Source organism: Phoxinus phoxinus (genome assembly GCF_949152265.1).
Source record: "Phoxinus phoxinus genome assembly, chromosome: 15".
NCBI lineage: Eukaryota > Metazoa > Chordata > Actinopteri > Cypriniformes > Leuciscidae > Phoxinus > Phoxinus phoxinus.
Window position 1 is genome coordinate 22847608 of NC_136890.1, and position 23276 is coordinate 22870883.

At 37.5% G+C, this 23276-nt stretch overlaps 2 protein-coding genes across 9 annotated transcripts in view; one reads left to right on the forward strand and one right to left on the reverse strand.

Annotated features, from left to right (window-relative positions):
- Nucleotides 1–7431, reverse strand: part of cacna1fb (calcium channel, voltage-dependent, L type, alpha 1F subunit) — a 47226-nt gene extending 39795 nt beyond the window's left edge. For 2 of the 3 annotated variants that reach the window (XM_079638736.1, XM_079638734.1), the window contains exons 1-3: nucleotides 7079–7431; nucleotides 2866–3187; nucleotides 2645–2750 (exon numbers count right to left, since the gene is read on the reverse strand). In XM_079638736.1, coding sequence (XP_079494862.1) covers nucleotides 2645–2750; nucleotides 2866–3187; nucleotides 7079–7100 — 450 coding nt within the window. In that variant the 5' untranslated portion in view covers nucleotides 7101–7431. The remainder of the gene's footprint in view (nucleotides 1–2644; nucleotides 2751–2865; nucleotides 3188–7078) is intronic. The other variant, XM_079638735.1, reaches the window with a different exon arrangement.
- A 5353-nt stretch (nucleotides 7432–12784) lies between these two features.
- Nucleotides 12785–23276, forward strand: part of magixa (MAGI family member, X-linked a) — a 42892-nt gene continuing 32400 nt past the window's right edge. For 4 of the 6 annotated variants that reach the window (XM_079637589.1, XM_079637590.1, XM_079637595.1 and 1 more), the window contains exons 1-3: nucleotides 12802–13096; nucleotides 19156–19445; nucleotides 22227–22343. In XM_079637589.1, coding sequence (XP_079493715.1) covers nucleotides 19166–19445; nucleotides 22227–22343 — 397 coding nt within the window. In that variant the 5' untranslated portion in view covers nucleotides 12802–13096; nucleotides 19156–19165. Of the gene's footprint in view, nucleotides 13097–19155; nucleotides 19446–22226; nucleotides 22344–23276 lie in introns of all 6 variants that reach the window. The other 2 variants (XM_079637593.1, XM_079637591.1) reach the window with 2 other exon arrangements.

Consider the following 23276-nt stretch of genomic DNA (forward strand, 5'->3'; position numbering starts at 1 on the left):
AAAGCACTGGTATTTTCCTCTGGAAATGCAAATCTAGTCTGTATGCAATCCAGCAAGTGAATATAACAACCCCACAAAAAAAAAGACTAAATCTGGAAGAAAACACTGTCATTCGTTAATTAGTCCGTGCTACACTGTGATCTCTCATCCGGGTTGTACATTCTGCCCCGTTGTTCCCCTTTTGTCACTTCAGTGTCACTTCTCTTACATTTGAATGCAAATTCTTCCTCTATAAAAAGAAAGTGATTCTCTGATGGGACAGACATGAGGCAGTGCCCGAGGGGGGTCGTGTCTAGAGTCCTGATCGCATTTGGTCTCCTCTCTCTCATTTCCTCTCTTTCTCTTCCTGTTTCTCTCACACAAGCCTTAGGGAAGATCCCCTCCACTACAGAACTTCACAACACGTCGAGCATTTCAGTACGAATGGGGCACAGTCACACACGCCTGTACACTCGAGATGACAGCGGGACAAACTATGAAGCTCACATGGATAATCCGGTAAAGTCCAGTGAAAGTGCCAGTGTGCCGCGATGCGGAGAAAGGATTTCTGGACTTAAACGAAAGGTGTTTTTATTTGGTCCAACCCCTACTAAGAAACAATAGCTAGCGGCGCTTCTCTTTCGCGCATTTCTCTCTCATCTCAGTGACCTTTGCATGCCGAGGTGAAGCTGTAATGTGCACAAGCTCATGCAGCCTCGCATTGTTGCATGCCTCACTGCAGCCGTGGAGAAAAACGCAGATTTGTTTCCTTAATGCCACTAACTTGCAAGCAAATTAAAGCCCTGTAGTCTCAGACACAGGTGCCGAGATAAACATCACAGTAACGCAGGATGCTGGTAAAAGTGTTTAAAGGGAAAGTTGACCCAAAAATGAAAATGATGTCACCATTTACTCATCCTCTTGTCAAGAATTTTTTATTTTTTATTGCCCATGACTTTCAAAATCTAGAAGAAAGTAAGTAATACAGATTTGGAACAACATGAGTAAATAGAAACATAATTTTATTTTTCAGGTGAACTATTCCTTTAAGAATGGCCACTGAGTGGATCAAATGTGACACTCTCTGATGGGTTACAATGAGAGGTTGTTAGAGATGAGGAGGATTACAGAGTAATACAGCATCATCAAACAGCAAAAGAAAACAGGATTTTTACATCAAAATGGCACCTGATTTTCAAATTGTGAAGTACAAAGCTTCCAGAAATTTCTGACACTGGAACAGCAGTAGGAATCGAAATAGTGTGGCTGAATTGAGTCACGTGACAAAACTCTCTTGCTTGAGGCGAATGCCCCTTTTATGTGCGTTTCTCTGGGATTTGTGTGTATTTTTAGAGGGATAACTATGCACACTACTGTTTAAAAGTTTGGGGTCAGGAAGATTTCATAAATTTTTCATTTGATCAGCAAGGATGCAGTAAATTGATCAAAAGTGACAGTAAAGACATTTAAAATGTTAAAATGCTTAAAATGTGCATATCTCAAAGAAATCCGTTTTTATTTTTATTTTTTTACAGTTTCCCAAAAAAATTAAGCAGCACAACTGTTTTCAACATTGATAATAATGAGAAGATTGTAGTAAGATTGAATTATGGCTGCTGAACTTTCTGCTTTACTATTGCAGGAATAACTAAAATATATTAGAATAGAAAACAGTTAAGGTCTTTGCACATTGAGCCCGAACATTTCGTGTGCATTTTTTCATATTCGTCATTCAGTGGCTCTGAATTGTCAAAACACCCCTCAAAATGCTTACTACGGATGCGAAAAACGCAGAAAATCAAACTCGATCCAAATATTTTTATGACGAACAAAAGTTTCGGAGTCAGTGTGTAAACGTGATTGACACAATGTGAGGTCGGAAAATTTCGGACGAGAATTTCGGACACTGCAAGGCCCTTCATTTTAAATTGTACAAATTTTACTTTTACTGTATTTTTTTATAAATGCAGCGTTGATGAGCATAAGAGACATTTCAAAAACATTCAAAAGTATGAATTATTCCAAATTATTGAACGGTAGAGTATATTCTAAATAACATGGAAAGTACTGTAAATTGTTATAGATTTGATTTATGATTTATGTCTGTCCAAGTGCTAAACAAATGTCTTTCTTTGAAATGCCTCCACTTTCTGTTTAAATTATATATATATAGGCCTATGTATGTATGTATATATATATATATAGTTAGCAACAAAAATACACACCAGACTGAAACCAGAAAAGACCTGAGAGAATATGCCATAGGAAAAGAAAAGTATATTACATAATACATAAACACATGCATGCTTCTGTTCTGACTGCACCTGAGATCTATAACCTCCAAAATGGGTCAGCAGGAATTCGGTCAACGCTCTGTTCTAGGCACACTCCCAATACATCTGATTATGAAACAACACCTGGGAAGGGAAACACCTTTTCGCGCTCTCTGGTGGCTATTGCACATGTTTACCTTACAATATACAATTTTACAATACATACTGTATCTCAATTAAAAGCCACATTGCAGCCAGTGCAACCAAAAACCAAGAATCTCGTTAACCATAAATGTTCTTCAATCTTTTTTCAGTTCTCTGAGCTGAAATGATATTCATACCACCCTAATTTCACACTCACTCTCTCTCAAGAGACACAGAGCAATACTTACTAGGTCATGGTTGGTGGCATTCGAGTCATCTTCAGGAAAAGGCTTGGAGACTCCCAAAGCAACACAGTTAGCAAAGATGGCCAGGAGAATAAAGATATCAAATGGTCTGGAGTCACATGTTAAGGTAATCATGATCTTATTAGAAGTGGCATTACATTCAACAGGCATATAGCAGTAAATGATTGGAAAGCTTTATCAAGTTTGAGCTTGTAAATGGATACTTCCACTCCACAAGATGGAGGGCGGCCCTGCGGATGGGGTTGTTCAGTTTAAGGCAGTAAAGAGCTCTGGGGGCGCGCTGGACCTGGTTATTGCCCTGGACCTGCTTCTTCATATGTTGACTCCTCTTCTTCTGCGTTCCAGTGGAGCTGCAAGTGGAGTTCAGCGTTTCCGTACGGTTCATCTTAGGCCGTCCGTTCTCCTCCCAATCCTCCTTTTCTTCCTCGTCGCCCTCATCGCCCTCTCCTCCTCCACCCCCCTCCTCCTCCTCCTCCTCTTCCGCTTCGCCACCACCCTCCTCTTCCTCGTTGGAGTACCCATTCCCTAAAAAGAGCGGTTTAGTCACTTAATAAAGGGTCATTTGTGTGGATGACACAGCAAACCACCAGTCTAAGAACTAAAATTAACAAATGCTTGGTGACACAGGCACTCTTTAAGGTTGTGACATCAAAATAAACCATAAGCCATTTTGTTGGTTTCTTTTGACATCGGAGAAAACATGTCAAAGACTGGAACATTCAAAAGCTTGGGGTCAGTAAGACTTAAAAAAAAAGACATTAATACTTTTATTAAACAAGGATGCATTCAATTGATCAAAAGTAAAGGAGAAAAGACATTTGTAACATCACATTTGAAATATGTTCTTATAAACAAAAAAGCTTTTCCATCACAGTATCATTTTTATTTAATTTTTAGAAGTTATTTTAATCTATACAGTTTTTACTGTATTTTTGATCAAATAAATGCAGCCTTGGTGAGTATTACAGACTTTAAAATATGACAAAATCGTACCAATCACACACTTTTGAATGGTAGTGTATATTAGCCAACACGATCTCATGAAAGTGCGTATCTATACCACGAATGTTATTTCTCGTGCCATTTATACGACAAAAATGTTTTTTTTGCGTGCATATGCTACGCACTGAAAACCCTTGGGTAGGATTAGGGGTGGGAAGTGTGTGCGTATTACACGCCATAAAGTGCATATCATATGCACGCGAATACGGCGTATATGCACGCAAAAACATTTTTGGCGTATAAATGGCACGAGAAATAACATTCGTGGTATAGATAAGCACTTTCATTAGATCGGGCTGATATTAGCAGGAGGCTATAAGGCACTCAAATGCACCAATAACAACATAGCTAAAATGCTATGCATTTTATGACCACATTTAGAGTAAAAAAAGACAATTGCTCACGTCTCAAGACAGGTAATGTTGTGATTAGTAATTCATTGGTAATTCTTTATATTAATAGTTCTTAATATGACTAATCTAATTCAGTAATTATTGATTACCAAATAAGAAACAATCTCAGTTCTAAATTTCCCATTACTTACTGATTAGCTCATCTTGTTTCCATATTAGTTAATAGTAGTAGTTGAGGTGTTAATGTAGCACTAGGCCTACTCATTTGTCCTGCCTTACTTCCTGCATAGTTACCTATTAATGGCAGACCATTATTCTAAAGTCTTACCACCTAATCTTATCAATAGTTGCTACAGCATGTGTTCCTGGTCATCTGGACACAGGCATTGAGTGCTAGTGACCGAAGTAACTGAAAACTATGAAACTTGAATTACTCCGGTCATATTAAAAGAGGGTAAGGAAGACAAAGCTTTCTAATCTGCCACAGTCTCTGATGAACAGGAGGGCTCTGCACTAGGTGAGGAGAACCACACAGTAACAGCTGTGACCTACTTCCCACTGTGAGAGGGGGTGCAGAGCGGGATTCTGGGCCAGCGGTTTCATATGTGAGTACCTGTGGATTCACGATGTTAGCCTCTAGCACAGCTAGCTGACAGCTAATAGAGAGAGTCATGGGTAGGGAGAGAGAGAGAGAGAGAGAGAGAGAGAGAGAGAGAGAGAGAGAGAGAGAGAGAGAGAGAGAGAGAGAGAGAGAGAGAGAGACTGTGCTGATAAAAAATTATAACTTAAATTTATGCATAAGACCTCAAGACTAAGGGAATCCTATCAGCCAGAGATAACAGCAATCAGTTCTTTCATTGAACATTTAAAATGGGCAGGCAGGAGAGTGAAATAAACTCCTGTGTGAGGTTAGTAAAATGAGCTATCATGACTGCTGCACTGCGCTGATAAAGACACGCTCCAAATAGAAATTGAGGGGTCAATTTAGCACGTCATTAAAAGGTTAAGTTCAATAAGTTCCACATATTGTGGAAAATGAGTTCTTGTTTAGGCTACTGCTCTGTGTAACCCTCACTGACTTTTCTACTTTAAAGACAAGTTCATTTGCTTTTCAGTCATGGTATCATATTTGCTGAGCGTCCATAATTTCACAAAGGAATGAGTTTGAAATTTAAATTAACGAAATGTACACAATATAACTGAATAGCTATATATTGAACATAACTAATAAACAAAACTGACCTCAAAATAATTAACTTTTTATTTTATTTGCATCAATAATTCACCAGCATAATACTGACTGTGAGCTGGAAATGTGGACACTAAGAAAATGTTTGGATTCTCACTGATAGATGAAGATCAAACAGGCATAAATAGAGAACAGTGCCTTTCAGTACGGCATTATTTTTCAGTTTAAGGCATATTGCTATATTATCTAGGTTGATTTATTTACCCTGATAGTGACCTAAGGGGTCTACCCAGCTAACAAGGAATGTTCTCAGAACTTTGGCTAATGTTCTGTCAAAGTTTTGTAACATTAGTAACATTAATAGGATGTTTGTTTAAAGTTTTCTGGTCTTTAAAAATGTTCTCAAAACGTTAGCACAAGAACATTATTTATACATCATGGAATTTTTTTTCCTGATACATTTTACTTGGACATTCATCAAGCATTTTTTAAAATGTTACTTGTTTCAGAACGTTCAGAGAACATTAAAAAGTAACGTTCCTATAAACTTTGCAAAATTATAAAATGGAATGCTTGCCTATTCGCATAACCAAGAAAAAAACACATTTTTAATTTCGAACGTTTGCAAGAACATTCTATGATGTTTTACATTAGCAAAATGTTCTTAGAACATCTTTTTTTATTAGCTAGGGACAAACCTGTGCAAAGAGACATACAACTACTCTCATGTGCCGGCTTGTTTCTAAAGCAGAAGGATTTGGTTCTTGAGCTAGTTAGGGATCAAAGATTAGAAGCCCATTTAATCAAACTTACTACCAGCAGAATATTCATTTGCTGTCTCCAGAGGCCTTCATTACACTCTATGTGCATTAACCTGCAGTGCTGGGGTTACTTGGCAATGATGGAAGTCAAATGATATCTGTAATTGCAGGTTGCCTGTAATCAGAAATTCATCATAAAGCGCATGTGCAGGTTGTGCTCTGAATATAACCCTGTGGCAGTTAAACATCTGGTGCTGCAAACAAGAAAAATAAATTGGAAAAATAAATTCAGAATATGATCGCAACAGAGCTCAGGGCTCAAAACCTTCATCTTTCATTATAATTAGTATGTAGAACATTTCTTGTTCATATAATTAGAACAACTGTCAATTATCCTGACAAATGCAGTTACCTAATTTCAACTATTTCACATTGTTAAACTGTAAGCAATTTGAAGAAAAATTCAAAACAGCTACAGTAAAAACATGTTAATTAGTTAACTGTAAGTCACTTTCTTACCATATAAAAAACATTAAAAATTATATTTTGAAGACAATTTGAAAAAATATATAATATCAAAGAAATACCTTTACAGAAAATTTTAATAAATTATGTTTTTAACTTTGCTATACCATCCAAAAGTAAACTTGCTTTTTACATTTAGTTTGAGAAGAGGTATTCCCAAAATTCCCTGCATAAACCATCATATTTGAAGTTATTTTCTTATTATTTGTTGATCAATTGGTGTTTTATATTCATTTCTGCCATTTAGTTCATGTTTAGCATACTGAATAGTTATTGTGTCATGTCAGGTGTTTTATTTTTGTAACTGTGATGTTATATAGCCTATAGATATAATAATATAGCCTATCAAAGATGTGTTATATACAAAGCCAAGGAGGCTAGTTTCATGAACTGTAGCCTATATGTCAAAGAACTGAAATAAAATAGCTGAGTAAATTTCGTATTGATACGGACACAAGTTTAAACAGCGATTCGAAAATGAAGTTGACATTTGACAGCATTAAACAGCGACTACACGACATATGGGTAGCCTATAGGCTTATATAAAAAATAAACTAAAAATAGAAAACGATCAAACAAAACTTACTTTTTCGGTTCTCCTCATACATGTCGGAGATTGTCACTTTGACCTCATTGGAGCAGAATGCATGATCCTCACGACACTTCCTTCACACACATTTATGAGACATATTTCCAGAATTGTGCCTTTTCTATAAAAGCGGCAAGTTTTCCAGTAGTAAAATCCTAGAGTAATCCAAAGATGCTGTCAGTCACCTTCTAAAGGCTTTTCATTTTGAAACTATGGAGTTGGATTCAGATGGTTTTTAAAAAATCTGAAGCAAAAATTATTTCCCGTCTTCTAAGAAAATGAACTTTGAGAGCGTAAGGGACAAAAATAAAAAAAGTAATATAGCCGTTGATGATTGTCGCGCACACTCTGTTCTCTATCTATCTCCGCATTTAAGCCATCAATTCAGGATTAAAGAAAAAATGACTCGTTTAAAGGGACAGGCAGCCTAGAAACTTATTAAAGGCAGGGATATTGGGCAAACGATTTTATGGAGCGTCGACAGAAAATGTGGGCGAGTCTTTGCTCATTTTCCAACGCAACGGATCAATCTACACACACGAGCGCGTGAGCGCACTCGCGCTGCCTCTGCGCGTGTCCTCGCGCTCTTGTGCGCTGTTGCATTTAGTATGCGAAAATGGCAGATCAAAATTCAGTTGTACTATTTCCATCTTTCTTTCATTTAAATATTTACAGAGATGAACGACCTTAATAATACGAGGGAAAGGGTATTTGGGGAGGAATTAAAAGAAATAAAGAAAGAAAATAATTTCCTTAGAAAAGACAATGTTGAGCTTCTCAGCCCAGAAAAAAAACAAAAACGAAAAAAACAAAAACAAAAACGGGCAGCTGTGGTTGCTACATTATACAAAATAAAGAAATTACAAGCACTATGGGATGGAATTTTGCCAACTATATATTATACAGTTGTTCTGTAATCTGACATTAAAATATATCACAATCCACATTAACTAAATAACATAAAATGCATCATAAAACACTCCAATGTACATTACTAATAAGCGATTGTACTAAAACTGAGAATTCTCAATTGTGAATTTAGAAATACTAAACCTAAGCACACATTGGACCTGTAAAAAGATTATAGAACCTTCTGCATGTTTTAAAAAGACAGGTGGGAATAGAGGTCAGCTTATCAAGCCTTAGTTATCCCTATAGGAAAGAGGTTACCTGCACTTGTGTACTTTAAAATCAGCTTGAAGCTTTTGTCAGCAAATGAATTCCTCCTGACATTCCCATGACATACTCTAAGTAATAAGTCGCTGTAATCCCTGCACGCATGTACTGCTTTGAACATGTTTGATTCAATGAAAGTTAATGCACCTTTAAAAAAAGACATATACTTCCATGTTAAAATGAACTCAAAAGTGCTGAGGTCTTATAACTTCGAACATAATGAATAATTGTGCATCAATCCCATTCCCTGTAGAAATAGAGTTGTGTCATCTCGTCTTTTAGGAGGATCTTACAGGCCTACATGCATGCTAACAACCAGTTTAAAGTGACAAAAAGAGGAAGCCATGGTTTTGAATATTTTCCATCTTATTGTCTGATGGTCTAAATCTCAGAGCGTGCTATCATTTATTCATCATTCATCAGACACTGGTCACCCAGAGGGATGTACAGTACACTCATTGCATAGACAGTCTCCCTGGAGTAACAGTGTTAAGTGCACTGCTCAAGGGCAATGCCCCCATTTGAACACACCATGTCCTTTTTGCTTCACTATTGATGTCCGAATGCAAATGATCTTATTACTTAAGTCTTATGTTTATTCAGCTAGTCAAGGTCACTCCTTCATAACACTAACAAAATACACCCGAATAGTGAAAGGAAATTAAACTTTCTCTGTCTGATTATGGTTGACAAAGTGTTTTTCCATATATATATTTTTAATGATCTTAGCTCTTACTATATTTAGCCTATACTTACTATTAAACAAAGTACTAAAATGAACAGAGGTACAACCCAGTCCACTATAGACTGCTGTATAGAATTCATTAAACAAATGCTTGTTAAAATGGGCACATAAAAATGGACAGTTATTGCCCTCTAGTGGTTACACTCTCAGTTCTCGGCAGGATGACATCATAAAATATGTTAATGAAACAAAGTGCATGTGGCATTTTGAAAGATTATCTCATTATCTGCAGAATGCCATTTTAAATAAAAGTTCATATTTATATTGAACCGTTTACACGCAAAGATTCTTATAATTATAATATGTGTTCAGCTTTCACAAAATATTCTCTCAAATCACCTTGTTTTAATGTTACTGTTGTTTAGATCTTTAATAATTTTTATTCTCATGTGATATCATATAATATGATAACACTGAAGAAAGTGATGAATCTTTATTTTCCTCATCTCTCTCATTTGAAACCCTCCTTCACATGCACTTGCCTATTTATCTGCTATCTTGTTCTGAAGAGATGAATTACTTTGATTTATCTCACTGTCTTCACTCAGCCCTCCCTCTCTCTTGCTCTCTCTCTCAGAGTCTCTCTCTCTCTTTTATTTCTCCCTCACTTTCTCTTTCTCTCTTCAGTGAGAGCCATCGTGTGCTCTGTTAGATTAGAGCTTAGCAGAGATGAATGTGTGTAACTCTGGTAAAAAAAAAAGAAAGAAAAGCAAGGTGGTTCGGTTTTGCATTTTAATGTCATTGATTTCACCTGCTTATTTTAACATGTTCATTCACAAATAGCAAATCTGATGTGTTTGGATAAGGGTAAAAACAGAACAGATTCACTGACCTTGCCCCAGCCCCGGCCTACAGTATATTATGCTGCAGGTCAGATTTTCGATATGTGGGTTGTCGGAAATATCGCTTAAAAAGGTTGAACATGCCTGTAATGTGTCAACATGTTGTAAAACGTGCGTACAAAATTTCCATGATGTTTGCGGGTCAATTTGACCCGCAAATTTCATTGTTAAAGGCAGTATATTTTGTTACCTCTCAACCACCTAAGAGTATTTATGCATTTTGCAGACAAACTGACAATGCTTCGGAATACATACGTGTTAACGTTTTTTTTTATGCTTTTTCATCCATGTTCAATTAGCTGGAAATTTCAAGTAGTGCCATGCTCTACTGTTTAAACTTCAGGAAAACAAACAAAAGAAGTGCATTTTTTGAAATGTACTTTTTTTTCTTTTTTTTGCATATTACCCATAGGCTACTGTTGATAATTTTCACAGTTTAGGAAAAGAAGGTTTAAGAAGATTGCTGTTTAATACAGCTTTAAAAATTCTTGAGTTGCATTGAATCCAATAAGGGACACTTTGACCCCTGACCATAATGATTTAATCCAGATTTCAAAATAGGGCTATAGTCTCGTTCATTTTTAACTGTAAAAAGTATATTGTGAATAATAAACTATAGATTATTACTTTCATGATTTGTTATCACAACTCTTTATCTTTTCTCAAATATTTTGAGTTTCTATTTATTAAACCAATCTTTTATTGTATTAACTCAAATTTTTAATTTCAATGAACTCAAAATTAAGGAAACCAGGTAACTTACTTTTTTAAGTTAGGCCAACAATGTGCTTTACAGTGTGAACTCAAATGTGTTTAAATCTGAGTGACGTGTTTTTGAGTGTGTGTTTGTTCCCATGTACAGTGGGTGCACTGGGATTGCAGCAAGCAGGCACTTCTGTACTAAAACTGAGTCATAGTCAGCACTTTCTTAGGTACCTCATTGACTTTAACCCCCAGCCAAACACATACACACTTCCACACAACTGTGGCACTGCAACAGGCATTCCATCACCCCCTCTGTAATGAAGAGAATGTCTTGTTAATTGCCCATTGTTATTTATGATACCGAAGGGCTGTATGCATTATTGAAGAAATACTCTGTTGTTCTTTCGCAAGCAGCTCGATGCAATTGTGTCTGTTAACGCTCGTTAATATCTCATAATGTAGGCTATTTTATGGGGCAATTGTACGAGTTGGAAAATAATCTAGCCAAAGATGATGTCTTGCTTGGGGTGGGTGGTGCTTGCGGGTTGCATGCGCTACTGGCACTGTATCCAAGATACCCACACAGTTTCCTTGGCAACCAGAGAGAGCACATGGATAAAATGTGCGCATTAGTTAATGATGCTTACGACACTTCTTCGTCCCCCCCCCCCATCCAAAACAGTAGTGTAATAATGGCGGACGAATCTTTGAGGATTGCAATAGGCACTATTTATGCAGTGTTTTACAACACACACAGACGCGTATGACTCACATATCTGTAACATCGCGGAGCTGGAACGGAGAGTTGCGATTGTCTTTAGAAAGAGTTTGGCCCAACGTCATAGCGAACCGTGAACAGTGAACGTATTTCGCTGATGTCAGCTGAAACGGACCCATTAGATCAACGAGACGGAGAAGCTGCTGCAGCGCGCGCGCGCAGACCACAAAGAGTGTCACTTACAAGCTCACCAACTGCAATGTGAAAAAAACCAACAGCCACGTTTTGTTACAAATACTGCACGTTTATAAATGCATATTTAGGAAACGGTCATTTTAGTCAAGAGTAAAACTCTGCAAAATGTATTTTTCTTAACCAGTAGCTATTACAACTAAATAGTAGCCTATACCCTTAAAGGGATAGTTCACCTAAAAATGAAAATGATGTTATCTACCCACATTTGTGTTGTTCCAAACCTGTATGAGTTTCTTTGTTCTGTAGAACTAAAAATAAGACATTTTGAAAAATGTTGGTACTGTAGGCCTAATCAAACAGTTGACGGTAGCCATTGACTTCCAGATATGGCCTATAGGAAGACAAATAGGCTAAGCTACTATGGAAGTCAATGGTAACAGTCAACTGGTTACCAACATTCTTCCAAATATATTATTTTGTGTTCAACCAGAAGAAAGAAACTCATACAGGTGGTTCGGAACAACATGTGAGTTGATGAGTTTCATTTTTGGGTGAACGATCCCTTTTTTTTATTTTTTTATTTATTTTTAAGTTAGGCCTATTTTTAAGGTAAAAAGTTTTAATTATCTTGTAATTTAGCCTACAGATCAAATTGAATGTGTAGTTACTGTACTTTTATAAGGGACGAAGGGATTTCCCAGAATTCCATGCAGCATGCATCGTTTGTTTGAATTCTTTTTTTTTTTTTTTTGTATGGATCTTCTTGTTTTTGTTACTGGTTTTGCTTTGTTTATTATATTAATGTTTAAAGCATGCATTTGCGGTGCCACTTACAAAAAATACAGTGCTGACCTTGCTAAATGTATGCTTTTAGTTAAACATTTGCCAATGAGGTAAAAAAAATAATCTAGTTTTAAAAATGACCATGTGCCTTATGCTAGAGAAAAATGCATAATTAGCCATTATTATTTAAGAATTATTTCTTCGAAGAATTTGCACTTGTTGACAATACTGCATCTTAGATGAGCATTCGGAGATTTTCAAGTGTCACCAAAATAAATACTTGCCTTGTGTCTTTTGATCACGTTCGCTCACTTAATGAGAAGCATGCGGTCCTATTCATTATCAATTCAAATATGTCTTCTTGATTGAAGTATTTGGGTAAGGAGTCACGGCGCGTTCATGTATTCCCAGTCTCGCGCGGCGCTGTCCAATCGCCTGCGACCATAGGGAGGTCCGATTCGTCCCTGTTTCATACAGCGTTCCCTCCCCGTCCCTGCCTCCTCCTCCTCTCCTCCCCTCCGCTTGGCTGCCTTATCATCGCTTCCTTATTGCCAAACCTGCAAAGACAGGGCTGTACTGAATGCAACGTAATTTTGACCCATGTTCCATTAGCTGAGCGGCCCTGAGGGCACGAGGCTTCCGCGCGGGATTGTAATGCTACACTGTCCTCCCTCTCCGGCCAGTTCATCCTCAGAAGCGCAGAGCTATGGACCTGCAACCGTAGTGCTCCTCCAACCCAGCATATCTGCAGTCACCTGCGACTCCAATAGGCAATCAATATTGATAGAGTATTTGTAAGGATTACAGCCATAAGGCAATACGTCGCGGGGGGGAAGGCTGGAATTATGAAGGTATGTCACAGACCGTCTCATTATTGCTTGGCTGACCATCCGATACTACTGCCATATGCTTTTGTCCATTTTTCATTTCTGTTGGTGTACCGCGCGAATTCCATTATGTCCTTGCGTGGCGACTGATGCCAGGGGAGCCACTTTGCCTTTGCAGCATTTAACGCCGCGCGCGGTCTCCTTGTCAGCTGCTTTGTTTTTGTCAACTATCTCCACCACATCTTCTATCGCGATTCATTTCCAGTCTGCATGTGCAACACATTTTTGTCTTTCGTAAAACATGCTCGCGTGAAAGCTCCTCTCGGACAACAATAGCAGTACATTAGCGCGAGCGCGTGAGTGAACTGTTGGTCCACGTAGTAAAAGAGCGGCCTCGCGCACTCCTGTTTGGAGACAACGGAGCCCTCTCAGGTTTACATTAATGTAGGTGTTTTTCTGTACACAGAAAGTGTAGAGTGTGTAATGCGAGAGCGAGCAGGTGGTGAGAAAATGTGTCAGACCAGTTGCGACTCTGTGCTGTGGGTTTGCAGTGATGTGAGATGAGATGTGGGATACATACTCCACTCTGCTGGTAAATAATGACCATTGCAGTCATTGGCTAGCTGCATGCAGCCCCTCTCGGCACTATCATAACCCTCCACAGCGTTTATGACCACACTCATTCGCATATCACTGTTTTATTAGGGTTGTGAGGTCTCAAGCATGTTATGAGGAGAAATCTGCCCACTGAGTATCTGTGAGGGAATTTGACAGGGCATGTGTCAGTCAGAAAACAAGCCAATGTTACACAGAACAGAATGATAATTATTGGCAAGTATGCTTTCACACAAAATGAATTTGTCTTTAATAAACATAATGTGTTGGGTATTACACATGCCACTGAAAATTACACAAGGGACATCTTTAATGAGCAGCAGGGTTATTACACTTTTATTTACTTGAAATATAATAAACACTAACTGAAATAAGTTTGTTTTATTACTTTTTATTTTCTTTCAGCTAGCTGCCAAGGCAACATTTCTCATTTTCATTTAGTATAGGCCTACTAAATATTTGATATAAAATAACTCAAACTAAAGCTGAAATAAATAAATAAACTATATGGACATATTAAAAAACATAGGCTATAATACTAAGATAGATGATGAGAAAACACTACGAAATGACTAAAACTCTTATTTAAATGAAAATATAACAGTAAAGTATATTGCTAAAGCACTATAAGCACACACATTAAGCTAATTTTGATCCATTTTAAATTTGATAAACTATCACTGACCACTTGGGCAAGCTACTATTGCAGAACTGCTTGCCTCTGTCACTCCGAATCTCACTAAACCTTTCCCTCAAGCATAACACAATTTCATACCTCTCCTCACATATCCTCTGCTCTCCCTGTTATTGTTACTCTTGTAAGGCTGCTAGCATGAAGGTTATGGACTTAAATCAACAGCCAATAGTGTCGTTATGCAAATTAGCCTGTGCAGGTGTGCATTGTGGGTATTCATATGTATGAGCATGTGTGCAGAGGCCGTAAAGTTTCATCTCCAGAATACATAGTGGACTTGCACGCAAGATGCCAATTTGCAGTGAAAAGACACTTTCAATGCCTTGACCTGCTTATGAAAGTGACAAATACTGTAGCTGATATTGTTCCATTTGACCCTGGGATTTGTAGTCCTAAACTAATATGGTATGACTTGAATCATGTTGAAATAACATCTAGTGTGACCTCTTTTGACTGAAGAGGTTTCTTCTGAGTTCCAGATTGTTTGTTTTTATTGAGGAGGTACCCTGACTGCTGATGTGGAGAAAAAACAAACCCCTTGGCTCTACATCGTCCTGAACGCTTTAATGGTTCAGCACATAACGGCAGACTGATGTACCTTAGGCTCTTTACACTATAGCGATCCGCAGTGTGATGCCGCAGAGAGATTTTAAACATGTCTGCAAGCGATTACATTTTATTGGGATCTGATTTGAGATGATTTTGGGGGTTTGATTGGGTGTACATGCTTCTAATGGAACTTCTGTGGACATTTTCTGTCTTTGTCAAGCTGATCTTTCAAAAGAAATCCTGCTTAAACCAGTCTAAGCTGATTTGCTGGTTTTAGCTGGTTTACGGTCGCCTGACAAGATGAAAACCCTTCTAAACCAGCCAACAGTCCAGGTTGGGAGACCAAATAAGACCAACAAACACGTTTAAGCTGTTGTTGTTTTTTATTCAGGAGGAAAGGATGATGATGTGTAGTCTTATGCTTCTCTAATTTGGGAGCTTATGTTAATGTTCAGTGCTACAGTACAGTGAGATCAATCATTAGCTTCAGAGACAAAACACAGGGGTAGAAATCGAATTTCATTCTTCTGATCTATGATCTAGTTCCACAGCATGAACAATACTCGATGTTAAGAGTTGCTGCCTTAAATGTCGACAAATGTCATCTCATCTTAGAATGTCATCCACAAAACTTTGATCTGCATCTCTCTTCTTGGCCCAGTGACATCTGGACCTTTAGTTTTCAATTAAAGCTGTTCATTGACTCATCTGAAGATCCAGCAGGATTTATCCTCTCTTTGCACTTCATCTTTGGTGGCACAGACTCCCTCAGAAGGAAAGGAGCTGGAGTGTGCAGGCAGGGTTTGAGATTTAAACTTTAAGTCACATTTTGAAAACTGCAAGTAAAGTGTTTTCTAAATTTTACTTTCGCTCTACTGTAGCTTGAATAGTAATCCAGCTTATTCTTACAACTGACACTGTGCTCTGCAAATATTGGTCATTTACACCTGACCTACCTGTCAAAAGTTTGGAATAATAATACGTTTTTTTTAATGTTTTCGAAAGAAGTTTAGTATGCTCACCAAGGCTGCAGTGATGTGATCAAAATAAATATTGTGAAATATTACTTACATTTTAAATGTTTTCTATTTTAATGTATTTTAAAATTGTAATTCGATTCCTGTGATGGCAAAGCTGAATTTTCAGCATCATTACTAATCCTTCTAAAATGCTGATTTGATGCTCAAGAATCATTATTATTTTCAATGTTGAAATTTTAGGGAAAACCATGATACACTACCATTCAAATGTTTGGGGTAAGTAAGATTTAAAAAATAAATTAATACTTTTATTCAGCAAGGATGCTTTAATTTGATCAAAAGAGTTGTTTTTTTTTTACTTTCTATTCATCAAAGAATCCTGATAAAAATGAATCACGGTTTCACAACATTGATAATAATAAGAAAACAGCAAATTTGCATATCAGAATGTGCATATTCAAACCTTTGACCGGTAGTTGGATAAAAGCATCTACTGAATTAATAAAAGTAAAATCTGCATACTTGTCATATCCTGGATTTCCTGATGCTGTTCGTGCAAATGTAGTTGGAATGTAGAAATGCATTGGCCATTTGAATGAGTTTGAGAGTGACATTAAAAACATTAACTCTTTGCAGAGCCGTCTTAAATGCTCTTGAACCAATTCTTTTGTGTGGTGTTATGAGTTCTTTATTCATAAGAAAGATTGGGGGGCAGTTTTGGGCACCTTTCCAAAGTACTTAATCAATTATTCTCAACATCTCAGCAGCTCATGAAGACTCAGCATATGTAATGCGGAAGATGCAAGCGGGATTTAATCAGAAAGGGAACAGGCTTTAGATCTCGATAAAGTACACAGATGTCGTATGGCGGTGATACACTTGAAGAAACTTGCCTCAGACGAAGTGTATGTCTGTGACACATGAAACATCATCCCAGAGGGATGCCACAACCGCAGCGAACAAAGTGCTAGACAAGATCCAGATGCATATTTAAAGCTAAGTTATATATTAATCCTGTATCCTAAGTGCTGAGTCTTATTTTACCAGCATGAAAGGTTTTCCGGCGACCCGTACATGCTCATAACACATTCACACTGTACTGTGCTCTGTGTGTGTGCGCTCAAGTGAGGTGCGAACACACTGCGGCAGGTTGGGTGGACTTTGATACCAAGCGTTTGAAGTGCTCACGCCACTGTTTGCTTTCAGTTTTTAAGGTGACTCGCGCCGCTATTTCTCCACGGCTCCCAGGCAGAGTCTGTGAGACCTGGAGATCTAACTTTCTCTCTCTGTGTGAGGTAATGGAAAAGACCCGCAGCGCCGGAATGCACGGTCTCCTCTCCTCCCCTCCCTGAGTTTACTGCAATGGTGTAGCTGTAACTATGTAACTCTGTTAGTATTGTTCATTTAAACACTCCCCACCCCTGCTGATGTATATCAGATGATGCATTAACTAGTGTGTGATCTTTGCACTGCAGGGTTGTAATCAGAAAGTTGAAGTGTGTTCTCATTCTCAGATGGGCAAATTATTCACCTTTTATTTTTGTTTGTATTTTTGTATCTATAGCTGCTGATTCATATCTATAGAGACTACGAGTCGCTATATGGCTAAGCAACAGGGACACACATGCTGAGAGAGCGAGGGCCTTCTGCAGCCAAACCTGATGCGTAATTTGGCAGGTCCTTTGAGATACTGATTTTTCTTTAGTATTTTTTTTCTAATTTAATGTTTAGTGGAAAGCCCCAGACCATTTTGCTGATGAAAACGTGCACGTTTTCGGTTGCAGAATCAGTGACACCTGAAATAGATCTATGCATTTTTAATGAGCCCGTGTAAATTGTGTTTGTGGATGAAATCACCCCCCACTGCGTTTTGACCATCTGTTTGCTTGTTTTGTTTCAATTTGGAGACTCGTATCATGTGTATAGATTGTGGAACACCACTGGGACTCCGTAAATGTGCCTTTGAAAATGATGGGACGTATATTGTCATTCTATATATGTATTTGACTTTACGGTGTTTCATCCTTTTTGTTACCCTTTTAGTGGACTATGTCCTTTATTTAGTGGACTTATTTAGTCCACTAAATAAATATACATAAAAAAAGTTACTAAATTGTATCTTGTTCACTTCATATACAGTGCAGTACCATTCAAAAGTTTGGGGTTGGTAAGATTTTTGTTTTGTGTTCGAAAGTCTCTGATGCTCACCAAGTTTGCATTTATTTGATCACAAATACAGTAAATATAGTCATATTGTGAAATATTATTATATATTTTAAGATGTAATTTATTCCTGTGATGACAGCTGGATTTTCAATTTTGAAAAATCTTATACTACGGACCCCGTATTTTTGAATGGTAGTATACTTTAAATACATTATTAAAACTTTTTGTTTCTTAAGGCTGTCGATGTAACCATTAAACCAGTGTTATGACACATACTGTACATGAATTGAGATGCACAGTGAAGGTTTCAAAGTGTCATTTCAAAATGATCTGAATTTATCCATATTCAATTAACCTATTTTGAAAACCATAATAGGTTGGTTAACCTGAATATTTTTAATCAGTTTTTGTGCAAAGATGTGCAAAGGAGGCTATTAATCTGGACATATAAAAATGTCAAATTACTCCCTCAGACTTTAGACCTACTGTCAATCGTTATATATTAGGTGCCAATAACTGAGTGGGATATGTGTACAAACAATACATTACATGAAATCCACCCTGAAATCTCAAACAGACTTTTAATCTCCCTTAAAACAAGATTTGATCAAGTGGTCTTATAGCCGGTCATACAAGATTGACACATACCTGTACATTTGTGCTTAAAGGCGAAGACCCAACTTTATGTAGGTTTTGGTTTTTATTTTTATTGTATATATGTAACTTGTATTTTTATAATTCAGTTTTTTTGCTATGAAGATAGCCACAGAGGGCATTAAATAAAACTATACTGATTGTGCAAAGATGCTGATTCATAGTCAACCCTGCTGAAAAAAAAAACCCTACTGGTGGTCTTCTAACCTGGTCAAGCTAGTCTTTCATTGGTTTAGCTGGGTAGTCAGCTAAACTCGCAGTTTGACTAGATGAAAAGTGCCTAAGACAAGGCAATGGACCATCGTGACAAACAGCCTAGGCTGGTTTAAGAGGGTTTTTTTTCAGTAGGGAAATCTCCTTTTTAATATTTGTAAACAACAAATAAACATGTTTGAACAATGTCTTTCCTTTTTCGTTTCTTACAGCGCTGTCAACATGTCTAAGGCCACTGTTAAGAAGCTGCACTGGCGCTCAAAAGTGCAGGAGAGCTTCGTCCCACTGGGCGGAGCCTCGGGAGAGCTTGGTGTGGCCATTGGAGGTGGTGCAGATTATGGAGAGTTCCCATTTGTTACAGCAGCACCTGGGGGTGGAGCCACTGTTGGTGATGTCATCCTAGAGATTGGAGGTACACCTGTCCTAGGATTGACCTTGGGAGATGTAAGAGGGGTTCTGAACTCATGTCCACATCCCATTCGGATCAAAACCGTCTTACCAGGTACTTTATTTTTGGATAAGAGCAAATTGACTGTTGTGTGACACCATGAGTTGGAGAGTAACAAGCTTTTGCACTGATCCAACTCTTTCTTTGCATTAGATAAGAGTAGGGCAATGCAAAGAAAATAATTCCTGAATATTTTTTTTTAACAAGACACAACTGACAGAGAAGATTTCGATTTTTGTCGTTCAAAGAGACACTTCATCCAAAAATGAAAATTCTGTCATCTTTTACTCACCCTCATGTCGTTTCAAACCTGTAGGACTCATTTTTGTGGAAAAGGCTATATTTTGAATCCTGGCCTTTTTTCTCTTTAAAATAATAAAAATGATTGGGGACTGACCACGGCTGTCAAACTCCAAAATGGGTTTCCTAACAGTTTTATAAATGTGATCCACAAATGTGGATCCAATTATTCTGAATCAGTGAGGCCCTGGACCAGTCCAACCCGTAAACAAATTCTGAACTGATTCAATGAAAAAGTATTTTATTCATGAATCAAGCGTTGGTAAAACTGTAGGACAGATGTCAAGATCTTCAGCAAATATTGACTTTAATTTCTGTAACTACTTTTTTTTCCACGGATGTATACGGACCACTTTTATATCATATTTAAAATATATTTATTTACATATTTACCTTTAAACACTTTAAACAAGCCATTTTTGCCTCAGTCTTAATTTACTTTTTATTATTTTGGAAAGAGTGGCCAGGATATTCTTTACAAATTCACTTTTTGTGTTCTACAGAAGAGAGAAAACGTGTTTGATTGTGAGTAAATATTGACAGAATGTTCTTTTTTAGGTGAACTGTTCGTTTAGATGTTTTATCTGGAGCGACACACCCCACATTGCCTTCTCCTTTGAGGTGCCAAGAAAAATAGGGGATATCAATAAGTTTCTAGTTCATAGGCCCGGGGTTAAACTTGGTGACCTTTAATTACTAATCCAAATATTTACTCACAAGGCTGCTAGTACAACAAACCCCTTTATTTTATAGGTTTTATCTGCATTTTGTTGCACTTTTAAATGAAAGACTTCGGATGTGTAAGAGCTTTATACCTACTGACATTATACAGCCCCAAGTAGATCACAGTGTTTACATGTCACGTTAATGTCATTCTGCCTGAAGATTGTATTATCCTGATCTAGCCTCTCTGAATACATTAGCTCCAGATACTCCATGGGGATTTTATTTACTATATTTGTATTATTCATTTTAAAAATTGGGTTTTGACACCATAAATTAACGCTCAGTCAGTGAAGGCATTTTCACTCTCTCAGATTTGTGAACACAATGTCTTGAACTAACAAGAATGTCAAATTACTCCTTCTTTTGTGATATACAGCATCATTTGTAAAACAAACAAGAGTTCTAAAAGCTTTTTTAATAATTAAATTACACAACGAAACTATCCCTCAGAGATTATAGATTTTTTTAGCCATTGAATGTTTGAGTATAGCAACTTTGCTGCTTGGTTTAATTACTGTAGAATTTCTGGAAGTAGAATAGTTACAGTATTTATGGAAATAACCAAACTAGAAAAAACCCACTTTTTTTAAATTCATCTTTTTTTAAATTCTATTGAATTAATTATACACTAGCTTTCAAAATGTTGGGGTCAGTAAGAATATTTTGACATTGATATTGTTACAAAACATTGATATTTGACATTGTTACAAAAGATTTCTACTTCAAATAAACAGTGTTCTTTTTAACATTCTGTTCATCAAAGAATCCTGAAAAAAATTATCATGGTTTCCACAAAAATATTGTGCAGTACAACTGTTTTAAACATTGACAATAATAAGAAATGTTTTTTGAGCACCAAATCAGAATGATTTCTGAAGGATTATGTGACACTGAAGACTGGAGTAATGACAGCTGAACAGCTTCGGTTTATTTGAAAACCGAATGACACATAGTATATTTACATAACATCTGTTTTGTTTCTTTTTATCTTTCCTTAATTCTCAAAACAGTATGTAAAAAGGATCCTGATTTGCCAATAGCTATGCCAGGTCTCCACCTTCCCACATTTCAGTGTCAGACATTAAGTGGATGTGATATCCCACACTCTATTACTTAACCTCTCCGGAACTCTCTCCCCTGGTTGGCCCGATTGATCGCTGTCAGCATCGGGGGGGTGGAGCCCGGCATCAGCGAGTAACGGGGCGGGCAATCCCAGTCCACAATGCATAAAGACCATCAATATCCTGCGCGAAAGGAAGCTGGCTGTCATCTAAGGTCATAACGCACTTTAAAAAATGAATAGATCAGCGGGAAATGACTCATCCTACCTTTCCCATGAGTCCTTGAGGAGTCCATGTGTTGAGATTGTGTGCGGAAAGGACCCCCGGATTATATTAAGTGCAAAAATCAATACAGAGAAGCCGAGCGGTCCTCGTTAGGTGCTCCGCAGTGCTTGTTTGTGACAACAGCACACTGACCTTAGAGACTTCTGCAGTTGCAGTGCAGTCTCAGCATGCTTGAATGTGCCTGTGAGGTCTGAGGTGTTACTGTAGTAACCTGGGGTGTGCAGTGTTAGGACTGAATTCAGGGGGAGAGGCCGTTTAACCCTTATCGATCTTATGGTGTACTTCGGTTTATTTTCAGAACTGCATCTTTGGCAGTTTCACTTTGCCAGTTCACCTTTTTTCTCATATTTCCATGGTGACAGCAGTGTTCTATTTGTGAATTTGGCAACAGTGCTGTTATTTAAAAGTGGTTTCAAATCTCTCCATTTCAGTCTCGTTCATGTGTTTTGTTTGTAATCTGCAGGCTCGACTCTCTGTAAGGATCTGAGACTTTACCTGAGCAAGTGTTTTACACCCGGATCAATGGACAGCCAACTCCAACAGGTCATACGAGAGAACCTCTACCTGCGCGCCGTGCCCTGTGAGTGAACCAAACACCTACATAATGCAGTAATACTGGGCTCTTTAACCCTCTGGGGTCTAAGGTGTTTTGGGGGTCCTTGAGATGTTCTGACATGCCCTGACATTTGTGCTTTTTTCAGTTGCTTACAAACATATTAATGGCAAAGGTGTAACTCTATTTAGCACAAACAGGGCTACCATAATATGTGAGCAACATGGATAAACATGTTTGTATTTTTGAGAGAATAATGTTTATGCATGGCTATTGAAAAAACAAAAAAACAGTGTCTGAAATAAGGCCACAAAACACATACTAAATATGTGTCCACAAGGCTTTTGACTAATGGATATTGTCGCCTAGAGTTTTTTCTTCAAAATGATCTGAAAATCATCCTGCCTAATCATTCACATAGTCAAGTCAAGAATATTTGTATAGCGCTTTTCACAATACAGATTGTATCAAAGCAGCTTCACAGTATTAAATTAAAATAATAATAAAACGTCCATGTTTGGTAATGCTAATCAATAGTATTATTGATTGATTCATTAAATTGAACATCCCCAACTGAGCAAGCCAAAGGCAACAGTGGCAAGGAAACGAAAAACTCGTTACATAAAACAATACATTGATTTAAATTTTGTAAAACACTTTTTGTTTGGAAAGGCAATATGTGTGGGGGCGTGATTCACACCTGAGAAGACAATGACCCGCATAGTGACCCGCATAATGAGCTGCATAATGAGCCTTTCATTCAGGTGTGTCACACAATAAAGAATGTGAGGACTTATTTTGTATGCATGCAAATTGTATAATTTCCAAGGTAAACATTTCTAGTAACTACAGTATGCAGTTAATTCTCATACAGTATTTTCAGAAAGTTTTGGAATACATCCTCTCCCCAAATGTGTCACTAATAAAAAACAATAATAAATAATGTAATGAGAAGGTTTA